Source organism: Aquarana catesbeiana, linkage group LG02 (assembly GCF_042186555.1).
Source record: "Aquarana catesbeiana isolate 2022-GZ linkage group LG02, ASM4218655v1, whole genome shotgun sequence".
In the NCBI taxonomy this organism is placed as follows: domain Eukaryota; kingdom Metazoa; phylum Chordata; class Amphibia; order Anura; family Ranidae; genus Aquarana; species Aquarana catesbeiana.
The window spans coordinates 81,109,256-81,126,887 of NC_133325.1; the positions used below are offsets into that span (position 1 = coordinate 81,109,256).

At 39.6% G+C, this 17,632-nt stretch overlaps 1 protein-coding gene across 3 annotated transcripts in view; it reads left to right on the forward strand.

Annotated features, from left to right (window-relative positions):
• The window catches only part of DYNC2H1 (dynein cytoplasmic 2 heavy chain 1), a 669,732-nt gene that overhangs the window by 12,710 nt on the left and 639,390 nt on the right, over positions 1–17,632 (forward strand). For all 3 annotated transcript variants that reach the window (XM_073613106.1, XM_073613107.1, XM_073613108.1), the window contains exons 3-6: positions 904–1,042; positions 1,259–1,377; positions 5,246–5,390; positions 14,442–14,674. In XM_073613106.1, coding sequence (XP_073469207.1) covers positions 904–1,042; positions 1,259–1,377; positions 5,246–5,390; positions 14,442–14,674 — 636 coding nt within the window. The remainder of the gene's footprint in view (positions 1–903; positions 1,043–1,258; positions 1,378–5,245; positions 5,391–14,441; positions 14,675–17,632) is intronic.

Genomic DNA, 17,632 nt, shown 5'->3' on the forward strand with positions numbered 1-17,632 from the left:
TTGAGAGAGCCGTCTCAACTGGTCCGACTTTGAAAAAGGTTCCTGCACTACTTTGGTCCGACTTTGGTCCTACTTCAGCCCATTAAATATCATTGAAGTCGGATCAAAGTCAGATCCTTGTCCTAACCATCCGACTTGTGACATCCGACATGGTGATTACAGCAGCAGTAAAAGGAAATTATGTCACACTGGGATTGCTTTGATTGGTCAAAAGACAAGTCTGACTATCTCAAAGTGGCAGCAAAGTATGATGACAGTTGTACAACAGTCGCGTTGTACCAGTGTGAACCCAGCCTCAGCCTCAGTTCTTTTGTGTTTCCTCTAGCCACTTAGGCCGCTGTGTCAGTTGCAGGGGCCCCCTGGTTCCGCTATTAGTTCTCCTGAGACAGCGGACCATTGGATAGCCTGGACAGGATTCCGAGGAGAAAAGACATCATTTTTTTCCCCTATCCCTAACACTTTTTTTTTTGTACCCACTCCCGCTTCCTCCAATTCTCACCTAGGTGAAAATGACGATCACTTAGGCATGCTCCCTGTCCACCCCCCCAACCACAGCGCCGCACAATCTCGCACATGTGCAGTGGTGAGGCGACTGTGATTCCTCATGAAGTTGCATTTGGCTCCCATATTCAAAATGACACTGCCGACCTGCAGCGGTAAGAATAATCGGCACATCGCTGGACTCCAGGCACTGGTAAGTACCCTATTTTTAATAGTCAGGTGCTACAATATTGTCTTTTTTTTTTCGGAGTGACATTCCTCTTAGAATTTGGCATGGTGTCATTGCTCTTATGTGTTCTGTTTTAAAAGACATTTTCTTTTCTTTAATCTTATTTAAATTCTGGTGTTTTTAATATGCCGTTCTGTGTTGGTCATCTCTGATTATCAATGTTTTTTTCTAAGGATGAGAAATGGAGCAAGGAGTTTGATCCCAAGTTGCAGGCTTTGCTCAGTGACCTAGAGGCTGGTCTAGGCAGTGTGCTGAGAAGGCCTGTGTCTAGCAGAGATGGTTCTAAGTCTGGTGGAGGAGACAGCCTGCAAGGTTTGTGTGCATTGCATTTGTTCATTTATTATGTAAAAAAATCCTGCGTAGATAGAAACACATAAGTTGTCAAAAGCTGACCTCTCCTAAAATCTGTCTTCTTGAATATCATAGTCAATGCCATTATTAGTTCTTCGCAGTTTTCAAAATTGGGCTTCATTGTGTTTAACACCAAATGGAAATGAATTCTTTTTTTTTTTTCTGTGTGTCTTCCAGGTATCATAACCCCCAGTGATGAGTTTCAGTTCTGGGCAGAAATTGCAGAGAGCAGAAGTAAGCCTAACATCCGGGAAAGAGCGGGGCATTTTATGAATCTTTTTCAAACTATTGAAAAGGTATTCCCTTTTTTTTTTTTTCCTGTGATGTTATCAGAATGTTTCTTATACTGAATGGTTGGATGGCCACACTTAGACCCCTTTCACACTGGGGCGCTTTGCAGGCGCTACAGCGCTCAAAATAGCGCCTGCATAGCGCCTGTTAAGCACCTCTCCTGTGTCGCTTTTACACTGGAGCGGTGCACTTGCAGGACATTAAAAAAACTCCTGCAACCTCCTAACCCTTTTTTGGCCGCTAGCGGGGGTTAAAACCGCCCCGCTAGTGGCCAAATAACGCCGCTAAAACGGCAGTAAAGCAGCGCTAAACATAGCGCCGTTTTGCCGCCGGGGCGCGCACCGTCCCAGTGTGAGAGGGGCTTTAAGGCTAAACTCTAGGTAGATGTAAAATACACAAATTGATACAGATTTGCATTAATATATCCACGCAGTGGAATGGATAAAGCCCCTTTCACACTGGGGTGGTGCGGGCGATAAAACAGCGCTATTTTTAGCACTTTCACACTGAAGACACAGGAGAGGAGCTTTACAGGCGCTATTTTTAGTGCTGTAGCGCCCGCAAAGCGCCCCGGTGTGAAAGGGGTCTAAGTAAAGTAGCTCCAACTTTTGCAACATGTTACATCTTATGGGGCGTACACACGGTCGGACTTTTCGGCTACAAAAGTCCGACGGACGCCGATGGACCAAATCCGGCGGACAATCCGATCATGTGTGGGCTTCCGACTTTCAGCGGACTTTTCCAGTCGCAAATCTGACTGACTTTAGATTTGGAACTTGCGTCAAATCTTTATGTCGTAACTCCGCCGGACCCAGAAATCTGCTCGTCTGTATGCTAATCCGACAGACAAAAAGCCACGCTAGGGCAGCTATTGGCTACTGGCTATCAACTTCCTTATTTTAGTCCGGTGTACGTCATCACGTACGAATCCGTCGGACTTTGGCGTGATCGTGTGTAGGCAAGTCCGGTCGTTAGAAAGTCTGTCGAAAGTCTGTGGGACAGGCTATCGGACTTTTGTAGCCAAAAAGTCCGACCGTGTGTACGCCCCATTACACCCATATTTAGAGTGTAACATGTAATACAGTGCAAATGTGACAACCATGTAACAGCGTGTGAGGGGTTCTTCTCCATACAGCCATGTCATTCATTCAGAGATCTGTGAATGAATGGACTACAAGTCCTGTCTGTCACTGTGGCAGACAGTAGTTCTCAGTGGAACATGAATATAGTGGTTTCCGCACTTGTAATCCATTTACACAAAGTTCATATCTCAGTACAGACATAGACCTGGATGAAGAGTCTACAGGTGATTGACATTGCACCCACGGTCCACTGATCTTGGTTTGCTAACACAAGTTCCCTCTGCTCAAAGATGAGCCGGCAAATGGCTATATGGTCTATGTAGTCTGGAGTGCGAGTCCAGTTGCACCTGTGTTAATCCAAGCAATGAAGATTTGGATGGCTGCACACCCGACCAAAGATCCAAAAATAGCCTTTTTTTGATAATCCATATAAGAACAGCACAGATGAACAGACAGGGGAGGGAAGAGGTTAAAGCATTTCACAATAGAGTAGTGCCTTTTCAAAATCAAAGTGCCTGCTTGAGGAAAATTAAAAAAAAAAAAAACTTCTTTCAGCTTTAAAATTTATTTTAAACAGCAAAGAACCAATGTATGTCAGAAATACTAAGCTTGTTCATAGTATATTCATTTGTGCAACAGTGCCATCTAGTGATTAAAAGTGAAAATGTATTGAGAATCATTCATAGGCTTTTTTTGGCTGAATGCAAAATGGCAATTCTATTTTTTAGTCCTGGTGACGGTCAAAGCGTTAAAGGGTTATCATTAAACGAATGGACTTCATAGAGACTTTGATTGAAATCTAATGGAATGATCAGAGAAAATCTATAAATAACTTATTTAAACACAATGAAATGTAATTGAGTGGAAAAAAAAAGGAAAATAGAAATTGGCAGTGGCTTTGACTATCAACATGTTGCAGAAAAGTGTCCTCCATTTTCAGGGAATGTTTTACAAAAATAAATAAAAGTTGGCACTTAAAGTGTTACTAAACCCACTACAGTAAAATCAGTCTGTATATGCAGTAAAGCATGCTTGTTATACCCACTGTGGAACCTAAGGGGTTAATCCTCTGCATTGGGTAAAAAGGCTGTTTCTTCTCTGATCCTCCCCTTCTTCCACAGTCCCCAATATATTTCATGATAATACAGAACACATGTTCAGTTTGGTGTGTATTGCTAGAGAGTTTCTTTTTCTTGAGAGAGCGCATGTGATCAGCACAGGGCCAATCATCACTGTCCAGATAGAGGGTCAGGGGTCCTGCATCCTGATAGTACAGTGAGCGCAGAATGAAAACTCCTCCTACAAGCTTTAACCAGACACTGATAGAAGTCGCAAGACTGCTATATACTGCTGACGAAAAAAAGTATTTAGCAGTTTATACTTACTAAAATAATTGCATTCCCATGTTCTTTGTACTGTGAGAGACCAGATATAGTGAATGCAGGGTCCTGGATACTATAGAGAAGCCACCAAGAATCTGTATCCAAGAAGTACTAGATGGTTTTGGTTATGTTTTATGTGCAGCTTTTGTGTGTTTTGTATGTTTTGTTGATATGTATACATGTGCAATTTTTATCATATAATAAATACTTTTTTATACTTTTTTTTACAAAAATTGGGTTCCGTTATAGTCCTTATATTTAGTTTGTTGGGGTCCATTATTTTGTATATAACATTTTTGGCCTTTGGTTTAGATACACCCTAAACAGCTTTTTAATACACACTTAGGTTCAACTTACAGTATGGCAGTCTGTTTCATTGTGTTTTAACAAACACAAATTACCATGCATTATGCTGTGGGTTGACTTGTGTTAAGACAATCATTCATTTTAATGATTGACAGCACACCATAATGGACTAAAAATCACACATTCAGCGTTTTTGGTAACACAACCCACCACAATGCAATGTGTTGCTGTCAGGGCTGGAGTTAACAGCCCTTCCTTTTCAGAGCTCTGTGCTCAGCTGTCGGTTAATTGCCAACACTCTTGATTCCACAGTGACTCCCTTGGTCTTCATTTCCTGCTCGTCAGCTAGCTCTGCTAGCTATTTAAACTGCATGGATCAGATCCTCTGTGCCTTCGCCCTGGTCAACATATCCGGACTCTCTCTGCTGTGTTTTCCTGTGAAAGACTTTTGCTTGGCTGACTTCCCTTCTGGTTCCTGATCCTTTTTGCTGTACCCGACTTCGCTAATCTCTGGACTCCAGTTTCTCTGGCTTGTTCTTACTACCCGTCCTGGTTACCGAACTCTGGCTATGTTTTGACTATGTTTGCTATTTTTTTTACCATTTTATTAAATAGTGTGATTTTTACTGCACTTCTGCCTCAGTCTGATTCATGGTTCCTGTCAGTTGTGCTGTATCTCATTGTTCTGGACCAGCTTCCAGATAGTGAGAATGGTGGACTGTGCCTGTGTATGTGTGTCAGCATAAAGGTGAAGACTACAAACCTCATTGCCTACATACTGTACATGCTCAGACAAAGTCTGATGTTGTCACTATCTGGAAGCTGGCCCAGAACAATGAGTTGCAGCCACCGGAAACATAGCATGTACACAGGAACTAGTTGAAAGAAGCTAATGAAGGATCATCGGCAGCACTGAGATACAAAAAAAGATGGAAAAAAGTGAACAGTATTTTAGGGAAAAAATGGCAATGGTTTATAAGAAAACAATCATCCAGTTAGGGTTTAGGCAACCAAAATGTTTAATTGTGGTCATTCTGATAGATCTTGTGCAGTTGATAATGTAACTAATCTTGTGACGTTATGTTATGTCTATTGTGTTCCAGTATTATAATAGTCTGGATAATCTGCCAATGGCTGAGGTGGTGGAACTGGTAGAAACTACAAAGGAAGCGGTGGATGATGTGTGGAGACAAACAGAGCATGAGCCATATCCTGAGCACCGGATGAAGCACCTGTTGGAGATTATTGGTAAGTATAAGGACACCGCATGGGTTTAATTACACAGTGTAATGCAGTTTAGTAATATACAGAATCAAGCAACTGGAAGGGGCCACATCATTTCTTTATGAATTTGAAAAGGTTCGGTGCAAGAATTCTTGTCTACACAGGCGAAGGTGTATTTCGCTGCTTCCCCCACCGTCCTCCCTCCACCCCCTCCTGCACTGGTACCTCCTTCACGTTGTGCTTGTAATGTGATTGGGGCGCAGTGTGAATGTGGTCACGCAACATTTGAAAATTTGAGCTGTGCTGAGCGGCCACTAAACGGCAGTGTGTAATGAGTGGGTGGGGTTATGCATTCCCCACTTTTCCTCACTGGCTACGGGCAGGTGAGGCAAACCAAAACTTCCATGCTGCACCCAGTAGGAGAAAGGGTGCAGCGTTGGGGAATAGAAAAACTTTTTTTTTTATTCCGTTCATGATGGAGGGTAAAACAAATGTAAATGCCTAAACAAAATTTTGCAACTTTGACATGAGTTCGTAAAATTGTACATATCATCGCAACTACTTGGTCTATCCAGGTGGATTATACATTGTTTGTTTTTTTCAGGACAAATTGGGCTTTCATTTGCTGGTAATGGATATCTCCTGTGTTTTTTTTTCCAATTATGAAAGGAAACCTGGCCCCATATAGTAAAAACAAATATATATTTATTTTAAAAAAATGCTGTATATTTCTTGCTTCAGTATATAAAGTGCAGCACTATTAAGAAGTGATAAATAGTGACATGATTTAAAAAAATCTAAAAGCAATGTGTCAATAAATATAACATAACAAACTCAATATAAGAAAAAAACAGTCCATAAAGCCAAAGCTACAATGGAATGGTTTAGATCAAAGCATATTCATGTGTTAGAATGGCCCAGTCAAAGTCCAGGCCTAAATCCAATTGAGAATCTGTGGTAAGACTTAAAAATTGCTGTTCACAGATGCTCCCCATCCAATCTGACAGAGCTTGAGGTATTTTGCAACGAAGAATGGGCAAAAATGTCACTCTCTAGATGCAAAGCTGGTAGAGACATCCCCAAAAAGACTTGTAGCTGTAAATGCAGCGAAAGGTGGTTCTACAAAGTATTGACTTGGGAGGCTGAATACAAATGCACACCACGCTTTTCACATACTGTATTTATTTGTAAAAACATTTGAAAACCATTTATCATTTTCCTTCCACTTCACAATTATGTGCCACTTTGCGCTAGTCTATTACATAGAATCCCAATAAAATACATTTTTGTTTTTGGTTGTAACATGACAAAGTGTGGAAAATTTCAAGGGGTATGAATACTTTTTCAAGGCACTGTAAGTGGCATTATCTGATAGAATGTTATTCATTTCTGCCACATAGTCGATTTTATCTAAAACCACAATTCTGCCCCCCTTGTCAGCGGGGCGGATGACTATGTCCTTCCTCTCACGTAAACCAATTTCTAGATTGCTATTTTTGGGACCCCTTTTGATGTTTATTGATTCCAAATCCCTCAGTGCAAGGTCTTTGAACACCAGCACTGAGGGAGATGGTTTTCCTGGGGGGTTAAAAAGAGAAGCATTGAGAGAGAGTGGTATGTACATACTTATTTCTCTCAATGTTACATGTCCGAGTAGGGTTAGAAATAAGATATCTTTTGACGTTCAATTTTCTGATATTTATCTTTGAAAATCCATAAAGGTATCATATTTATTCAATGTCTTTGGGGGGGGGAAATTTTAAACCACGATTGTCAGCGAAATTTGGTTGTACGCAAAGCACACAGCCAAATCTCCTGTTTCTAATCATAATAACAATTTCGTCTAATGATATAAATGCATCTCACCTTTTGATCGTATCCATCCTCTGGTGTGTGCCCCAGCCATCCAACTAGACAAATAATTACATCCTCATCGTTCCAGTTCCAAAAAACACCCTGCAGCCAGCCTGCCTCAGCTGTCTGAGTGAGCCACTTTATTAGCATATCAATAGGAGGTCCCGACGCTCGAGGGTTTAGCCTCCAACAGCCAAACACACCTCTTACAAAGCTTTTGACCTCACAGGATATCAATGACCATATAAGGATTTAACAACACAGGAAAATGCAACAACCAATGAACAATGACTACAGGAGTCTTATGCGTGTGTCTGAGCAGAGACAGGGTGCATGTATGTTTTTAGAAGCCACATGGCTTTCAAACATTAACCCTGTCTCCAACCAGAACCCAAAAGACTCCCGTATTTCCGTTGGTAGAAATCCCTAATATACATTGTTCCAGAGAACAATGTATACCTGGATTATTCTACTGTCTTTGTGGACGAGAGATTATCGGCAGGTGTACACTCATTGGGCCACAAATGTGTTGATCAGGCACACAGGGGCAACATGAGAGCACACTCGTTAAACCGATAATGTCTTTGCAGAGCGAACACATCCCCACCAGACGATCGTTCTGTGCATCGCACAGGGGCCCTTAGCTGGCGGACACGTCCTCACTCCACAAACATTTCTCTACATCCCCAAAGAGCTTTTCACTACCAAACGGATCTCAACCACCGTTGGTCTGCCCCAGTCAGCTATTAGAGAGGGCTGTGATTGAACACACACTGGGAGACTTATGACAGTACATTAATATAAAATTTTCCACAACACAATTCAGCACCGATTTTTCTTCAGTAGTAAATGTGGCTTTAGACAGGTTAAATATTCCCACATCTTTTAAACCCGCCTTCTTTTTGGACCTTGTACGCCTCCCCCTTTTGGGGCCTCTCTTGGTTCTATGCCCCTTTTTTTGCCTTGATTGTCCCTGGGGAAAAAACCCCGATTTGGTAAACTCCCTCTTGGTTATAGTCTTGTTTAAAGTAATTAGATCCCGAGTTAGTATAGGAATTATATTGATTTTGTCCCTGGCTTGCATAAAATTTTCTTTCCCTATCCCAACCCCTGTTAGGAGTATTAAGCGGATGGCAGGTAATTGCCCTATTATAGGAGGGAGAGTCTGTGATTTCACCCTCCAAATGTCACTTTAAGCACTAATCCAACCAATACGTATAAAAAGGAAATACAAACATTAATGGGGCTTTTGAGGAAGGTATCCTAAATAAAAAGAGAGAGATTGTACCTCATTCCAATGGCCCCACATTTACCAGTTTATATATTTTCTTCCGAAGGTACATAAAAATCCTGTTAAGCCACCGGGACGTCCCATCATTAGTGGCATTGATTCCCCCACCTCTAGAATTGGGAAATATGTAGATGAATTTTTGCAGCCACTTGTGTCTAAGATGCCTTCATATTTGAAGGACACTTCCCATACTTTAAATTTGATACAGCGGATGTGGCATCCCTGTATACGATTATTTCCCATCAACAGGGTTTGGAGGCAGTAAAGTATTATTTGGATGGAGATGCTTCCTTACCGGTTAAACAAAGGGACTTCATTTTGACCCTTTTGGATTTTGCTATGAAGCATAATTTTCTTTGGTTTGGTGGTTCTTTTTATTTACAGACCCGGGGAGTAGCAATGGGAGCCAAGTTTGCCCCCAGCTTGGAAAATGTATTCATGGCCAAATGGGAGGAGGATGTCATCATGAGTGATTGCCCACCTCAGCTGATTTTTTTTTTTTTTTGGCGGAGGGATGGCAACCAGCTTTTTTTCGATATGTATATACAGAGATTGAATTTGAATAATAGGAGCATCAAGTTAGATTGCACTGCTAGTAACAAGCAAATTTCCTTTCTGGATCTAAACCTGATCATTAGAGATTACAAGATACTTACTACCACACATTTTAAGGAAACTGATTGTAATGGAGTCATTCCAGTTGATAGTTATCATTATGCTTCTTGGCTAAAAGCAATGTATGCGCTTGAGGCGAAATTGCTCTCTTGCAAGCGATTTCCTCCTGCAGGCTCAGGAACTGAAATCCAAGTTCATAGACAAGGGTTATGATGGAAATGACCTAATGTCTACTATCGGGGAAGTTGCCCTTATGGATGGGAGAGATTTGCTTAGTAATAATAATCGTAGACATAATCCTAATGAGTCCTTTAAAAGTTCTTTTATTACTTCTTTTTTCTACTCAACATTATGTTTTAATAATAATTTTTCAGAAGCACTGATCGGTTCTCATAAATGACAGTGTACTGGGACCTGTACTTCCAGAACAGCCTTGTGTTATTTTCAGAGGTGTACCATCATTAAGACATACAATTGCTCACAATGTGATCGACCAGTGAAGTCCATATTTTTTCAAGATTTAAAAGGTTTTTTTCCCATGTCGCAGATGTAACATCTGCGCACTTAATTCTTTTAAAGGGAGAAGAATAGAACGTTTTTGGTCCCAACAAACTGGGCGTGAATATACCATCAATTCCTTCATTACTTGTTCCACTAAAAATGTGGTTTACATGTTGCAATGTAAATGTGGGAAACAATATGTGGGTCGAACTATTAGAGCTTTGCAAGTTAGACTAGGTGAACATGTTGGCAAAATCAAAAAGGGTTTCCCTGGTCACAATGTGTCTAAACACTATGACCAATGACATCTTGTTTGTTGCCATTGATAAATTGACCCCGCATTGGAGAGGTTGCCACGTTAAAAGAGAAATCTCTCTCGTGGAGACACTGCCTAAAATCTTACGTCCCTTTTGGACTAAATGTCAAATGGGACGTAAGTAGTTTTATTAACAATGGTTAATGTTTGGAATTTTTAACACAATTTTTAATTTTATATTATAACATTTGTATAATTAAAATGAATTTATTCTAATTTTTAAATATTTATCTATTATATGTTCTCCTTTTTTTTTTTTTTGCATAATCATAATTATGCTGTGATACTGTGCTGTACCTCGTTGGTGCTGTACCTTGTTGGTGCATGGACCCTGCTATATTTTTTCCTTCAGTACCATTTTAATTTGTATTATTTGTTTTTCTTTCTTTGTCAGCACTAGATGGCATCTGGATATGTAACATGTAACTTTGTTATGGTGGATAGGTTGTTTTTGATTTATTCCTGATGCATTAATTATATTTTTAAATGAATGTCCCTCTTGTGTTTGTTATAATTTTGTATATTTTGTCCTTTTATTATATGGATGGTGGTTGTGTTTTTCTCCTGTCGATTTGGAGAAACCTCCCCATTTTCTGCCCTCTTTCCGGCTGGTTCCTTGCCTCTCTCTTGTTTGTAATATTTATAGCGTGGTGCACGTCTGGTAACCACATCCCTGACAACGCCCACCATATGACGAAACGCTTTGGGTGGGACCAGACGTGACATCACAATGCTTCTCCAGCCGCTCATACTATGCTTATGGCATCGCTGTAGCCTTGTATATATGATTATACGGTCATTTTTACATATGGACATGTGAGTGCATCTCTATTCGTACAATAAATAACCTTTTAATACAGTATTATGCTATGGTCTTTTATATTTGTATGCATATATCGGGATTAAAGAAGAAGGTGCTACTGATTTTAAGGCACGCCAGGACCTCCAATACCACTGTGGATGTATTTTGGGAAAGTTATTTCCCTACAGCTTGTTTGGCCCTATCCATTAGTTTGGAGGCCAATACCATCTAATAAGCTGCTGCCTTCTACATTACGGGTGTAGCGCACAGAGGATCTGGGGAAGCTGGCTCTCATATTCATGCCATATTCTTTTTCCTTTTCGTGGAAACTGTTTTTCTTTGGGACACTTCAACCCCTTTTTTATTGAACTTTTTTTTTTTCTTTTCTTTCTCTGGACTTCATGGACTGTTTTTTTTTTTTTTTTTTTTCTGATATTGAGTTTATTATGTTATATTTATTGACACATTGCTTTTTGAATTTCTGAACTCATGTCACTATTTATCATTTCTTAATAGCACTGCACTTTATTTACTGAGATTATTTTTAGGTGTTTATCTATTGGCCTGTGCTGACAGCTGTTTTTTTATCACTTGTCTTATATCATTTTTGTTATTCTTTGCACATATCTAGCGCGGATAATTTAAATTTTTTATATAATTGTTACCATAACTTACCATAATACCACTAAAGAATAGCCCAAAATAAATTCTCCTGTTCCTGACAATCTCAGCGATACCACATATGTGTATGTTATTTGTTTATACCCGTAGTAGGGTCCAGAAACAATAGTGTGCATTTTGCGTCCTTTTTTTTTTTTTTATCCCGCCCTAGTTCCTGATTTGTTAGTATGAGACCCGGGTGTACAGGAGGTGAGAACTGATTAAAAATCCCCCCCCCATCCTGGGTCCTTTAGACTCGGTTCACACAGGGACGACTTGTCAGGCGACCTAGTCGCCTGACAAGTCGGCTCCTGTTCTGTACAATGGAACCGTTCTAATCGGAGCGACGCAAGTCGCTCCGACTTAGAAAAAGGTTCCTGTACGACTTTGGGGGCGACTTGGGGCGACTTGCATGGACTTCTATACAGAAGTCGTTTTGCAAGTCGCCGCGGAAGTCGTTTGCAGGTCGCCTCTCTGTGGCGACCTGCAAGTCGTGCTGCCCGTGTGTGAACCGGGTCTAAGGCTGCTGCCTAAGTAGTCTTACTGTATGCTGACGCCAGCCCTGACATTGAATTAGAACTCTCATTGTCACTTGCCACCAGATTCATTAAAGACTTATGGTGAAACAATAGCCATAGCAGGCCATGTGATTCTGGGATTGGAGGGGGCCCTATTAGGGAGGCTGTTAAAATAATTGTAAACGATCACCTTGTAAAACAACCCATTCAGTTTAAAACTGAAATGAAAGGCAAAAGCACAGCACGAGAACTGACCAAGGTATGTTCTCCTGCTTGGTGTGGACAGTTTTTAATAGGAAAGCAGAGGGACTGGCAAGAACACAAGGGATTTTACACAAATGAATCAATGCAAAGCAATACAAAGCGAACAGGATACTTTCTCATACAAGTACATGGTACAACAGGCACATATCAGGAATAAGAAATGCTGGGGTAACAAACACTTAAAACTAAACTGTGAAGTTTCTGATATAGAAAAGCAGATACCCCTGTGACTAGTGATCCTGAAGAAACACTTGCTAATCTGTCTTAGCAGTGTAGGTTTATTGTTTCTGAACTTCTGCTACAAATGGAAATTCACTGTGTATGCCTAATGTAGTAAAAAATTCCAGAGTTTCTTCTCTGATACTTTCGCTGCCAGACCCTGTGCTCCATTTTTACACTCAGGTGGCCAGGCCATTTTTGCAATTTTTCCCTTACAGCTTTCAGAGTTTGTTAAAGACCCCCCAAACCATATATTTTCTGAAAGCACATGACTAGTAGAATACAGATAAGGTGTTACTGATTTTTAGGGCACAATGATATTTGCGCATATGTTTATCAAAACAATATTTTTGTTAAAAATACACTAAAATCATTTATTTGCAGATAAAAAAAACTACATTTTACAAAACTCCTACTAGATATAAAAGCTTAACCTGTATTGAGTTAATAAATAACAAATATTTGTAATTTTTTTAAATTGCACCTTTTTGCAAAATGGTGAAAACTGAACATACGCAAAAAATCTACATTTCTCTAAAAATCTGAAGGTTTTCATTGTTCCCTTACAGCTTTCAGAGTTTGTTAAAAACCCCCAAACCAAATATTTTCTAAAAGCATAGAACCGGTAGATTAAAAAGAAGGTGCTACTGATTTTTAAGGCCCCATGATATTTGCACAAATGTTTATTAACACAATATATTCGCTAAAAATCATTTTTAGCAGATATAAACACAGCAAATTTTTAAAAAAATTCCTACTATACATAAAAGCTTAACCTGTATTGAGTTAATAAATAACAAATTGTTGTAAATTTTAAATTGCGCCTTTTTGAGAAATAATAAAAATTGGACATACACAAACATTTCTCTAAAAATCTGGAGGTTTTCCTTTTTCACTTACAGCTTTCAGAGTACTAAAAGAAGGTGATACTGATTTTTAAGGCTCTGCAATATTTGCGCAAATGTTTATCCGAACAATATTATTGCTAAAAATACACTAAAATCATTAATCGTGGATTCATACATGGCAAAATATACTAAATTCCTAGTACAGGGGGTCCCCTACTTACAAACATCCGACTTACAAACGACTCCTACTTACAAACGGAGGGAGACAACAGGAAGTGAGAGGAAATCTACCTCTAGTAAGGGAACTTCTCTCCTGTAAGAGCTATTATGGGGAAAAGGTACCTCCACTGATGCTTTATCACCAAGGCTTGTTTCCACAACAACCCAAAATTTTCAAAATCCAACTGTCATTGGGATAGAAAGTGAGGTGAAATCTTCTGAACAGGGGCACACACAGCAAAACAAATGTTACAGGGGTGATAACCCTTCCCTATGCTATCCAAAAAGCTTAAAAATAGATTTTTTGGCTGGAGCTACACTTAAAAAATGTACCTGTTCCGACTTACAAACAGATTCAACTTAAGAACAAACCTACAGTCCCTAACTTGTTTGTAACCCGGGGACCCCCTGTAAATATGAAAGTTAAAACTGTTAAACAAATACTTGTACATTTTAAAGTGGAGTTCCACCCATATAAAAGTCAACAGCTACAAAAAGTGTAGCTGTTTATGGTCCTTACTATACCTTTTATCCAAAGCACTGGTCCCAAGTAGTCTGACTATACTGACAGCTTTCCTGTTGCCTTGCATTGATTTAGGCATACTTTCTATTAAGATTGGTGACATGTTTTGTTCCTGCCAAATTCTACAGAGACAGTTAACCAGGGAGCCCCTTCAAAATGTTGCTATGTGGCCTCATGATTCTTGTTTATGGTCCAGGTTGTAAATCATTGCCTTAGAAGTCTTAAAGAATAGGTGTGTATCAATTGGTTGTTTTTTTAGGGCAATCTGAGGCAAGGCAATTTGCTTCTTGTGGGTAAAGATATCCCTTAGCTGTTCACCATAAAGAAGAGTAAAACAACCTGGTTTTAAAAAACGAATATTTTAATTTCTTAGAAGTTAGAATTGCGACATCATTTTTCAGCTTGTATAGTCCTATTTTGACTTTGATGATCATTTTTGTCTCAGGAAATGCTTTGGGCAGAAGTGTTCAGAAGAACCTTGGAGCAATGAACCTCTGGATGGACCCATTTCCTGTAGTGAAGGAGAACCTGCGGGCAGGGATCAGTGTCTGTGAACAGTGGACAGCAGCATGTGAATACCTTACTGGTCAGCTGTGGCAACGCTACACTCCACACCCCTGGAAGAATGAGAAATATCTCCCAGAATTCCTTTGCAAGCTAGGCAAACGCCTGGAAGAGGTATTTTGTTCTTGTATTAGCATACTTGTCCAAAGAACAACTCCAGGCTGCAGAAAAAAAAATCAATTAGTAAACCGATGTAGTTATCCAGGGAACTTGGATTATCAAATTTCAAGCTGAAATAATTTTCTGAAACCAGGCTGCTGTATGTCGTGCCAGTCATTCTATGCTATGCAACCTTCTATCTACCCAACATTTTCCAGAAGGCTGGATTAAGGAAAGAAAGTGTAAATATTTAATTTCTAGTTCATTTCGGTACCCTTTCTTTTTGATCTAGCTCAGGGGTCTCCCAAACTTTTTAAACATGGCCCAGATTAGTGTCTCTCAGACTGTGAGGGGTCCGAACTTTGGCCAGTGTGAGTAGAAAATGCCCCAATGTCAATAGGAGTAAACAATGCCCTATCATTGGTATCATTAGAAAGAATAGTGCCCTGTCATTGGAAGGAATAGTGCCCCATCATTGGTATCATTGGAAGGAATAGTACCTCATCATTGACGTCAGTGGGAGGAATATTGCCCCATCATTGACGTCAATGGGAGGAATATTGCCCCATCATTGGTGTCAGTGGGAGGAATATTGCCCCATCATTGGTGTCAGTGGGAGGAATAGTGCCCCATCATTGGTGTCAGTGGGAGGAATAGTGCCCCATCATTGGTGTCAGTGGGAGAAATAGTGCCCCATCATTGGTGTCAGTGAGAGGAATAGTGCCATATCATTGGAAAGAATAGTGCCCCATTGGTTTTATTGTTGGGAGGAATAGTGTCGCATCATTGGTGTCAGTGGGAGAAATAGTGTCCTGTCATTGGTATCAGTGGAAGAAATAGTGCCCCAAGGGCTGGATAAAGGCAAGCAAAGGGCCACATTCAGCTCCTGTTTGGAGACCACTGATCTAGCGCATGAATAATTAGAATGAGGTTTTCATAGAGTTTGGTGCATGGTAAGACATGATACCTGTATGCTTCCCATGTGGCTTTGATGGGTATGTTCAGTGTTCTTTGCCTGTACAAATGTGGTCTTTAATTTTTACCACTTTGGTGCTTGGCCATTCCTTTCTTTCTTGGCGATCAATGATCTCTGCTTATGCCATCTTGTGTAATAGTTACTTTAATTGGACAAAAAAAATGAACAATTGCACTCAGAAGTGTATGGGGATATCATTGCTTATCGTTGCCAATCCTGGGATCTCTGACAGCTACAGCCATAAGCTCCTCTGCTAGGCATGGTGAGAGGGCTCCTTGTCAGCAGATTACCATCCCATCTCCGACCACAGATTAGTACTGATTTTACCATACACTTGTGAGTGCAATTGTTCATTTTTTGTGTCATATTAAAGTAATTGGTGAGGTTGGTGCACTTTGACTGTATCTTTGCCTAGTGTTTGTTAAAGCATACAGCATCTTAAAGAAAAATTGCTTAAAAAAATAAAAAAATAAATATATATATTATTGTTTTCACCTATTTTTCCATTCTTTGTTGCATATCAGCATAACCCTGCAGCCCCTTTTAAGTCTGTCTTCGTGCATGCACTCTGGCAACTGCTACATGACATTTCTCAGAGGGAATTTTCTATGAGAAATGTCAATATGAATCCTCACAATATGAATCCTCACAGCTGCTTATAAACTTAGGGAGAGCATGTGATAGGGTGACAGCTTCAGGGAGAAAGGAATAGTTGTTGTTGTTTTTGGTTATTGTTGCCCTTTAATGGGACGTATTGTTGCTCTTTAATGGGACGTGTTGGCAGAAGTATCTCTTTGGCAGAATCATTAAAGCTTCCTTAAATAAAAGCTGCAGATTTAAAAATATTAAAATTTTTTGTTAAAATGATTTAACATGTTAAGACTATGAGATTTTAGAGGCCGGATTTACATATACTGTAACCCTTTAGGTAAAGCTTATATACAACAGTACAAATCTCAGAAAACAAACCCCTGGGATCGGACTTTAACCACTTGACCACTGGGCACTTAAACCCCCTTCCTAACCAGACCAATTTTCAGCTTTCGGTGCTCTCACATTTTGAATGACAATTACTCAGTCATACAATACTGTACCTATATGAAATTTTTGTCTTTTTTTCACACAAATAGAGCTTTCTTTTGGTGGTATTTAATTACCGTTGTTTTTTTTGTTTTTTTTGCGCTATAAAAGAAAAAAGACTGAAAATTCTATAAAAAAATGAATTTTTCTTTGTTTCTGTTATAAAATTTAGCAAATTCATAATTTTTCTTCTTAAATTTTGGCCAAAATTTATACTGCTACATATCTTTGGTAAAAATAAGTACAACTTTGTGTATATTATTTGGTCTTTGTGAAAGTTATAGAGTCCAAAAGCTATGGTGCCAATTATTGAAAGTTGATCACACCTGAAGTACTGACGGCCTATCTAATTTCTTGAGACCCTAACATGCCAGAAAAGTACAAATACCCCCCAAATGACCCCTTTATGGAAAGAAGACATTCCAAGGTATTTAGAAAGATGCATGGTGACTTTTTTGAAGTTGTCATTTTTTCCCACAATTCTTTGCAAAATCAAGATTTTTTTTTTCTTTTTTTTCACAAAATTGTCATATTAGCAGATTATTTCTCACACACAGCATATGCATACCACAAATTGCATCCCAAAACACATTCTGCTATTACTCCCGAGTATGGCTATGCCACATGTGTGAGACTTTTACACAGCGTGGCCACATACAAAGACCCAACATGCAGGGAGCACCTTCAAGCGTTCTGGAGCACCCAGGCCAATTCTGACATTTCTCTCCTACATGTGAAAATCATCATTTGCTAGAAAATGACATAGAACCCCAAAACATTATATATGTTTTTTTTTAGCAAAGACCCTAGAGAATACAATCGCGGTTGTTGCAACTTTTTATCTTGCACGGTATTTGCGCAGCAATTTTTTGAACGCGTTTTTTTGGGAAAAAAAACAGTTTTGTGCTTAAAAAAAA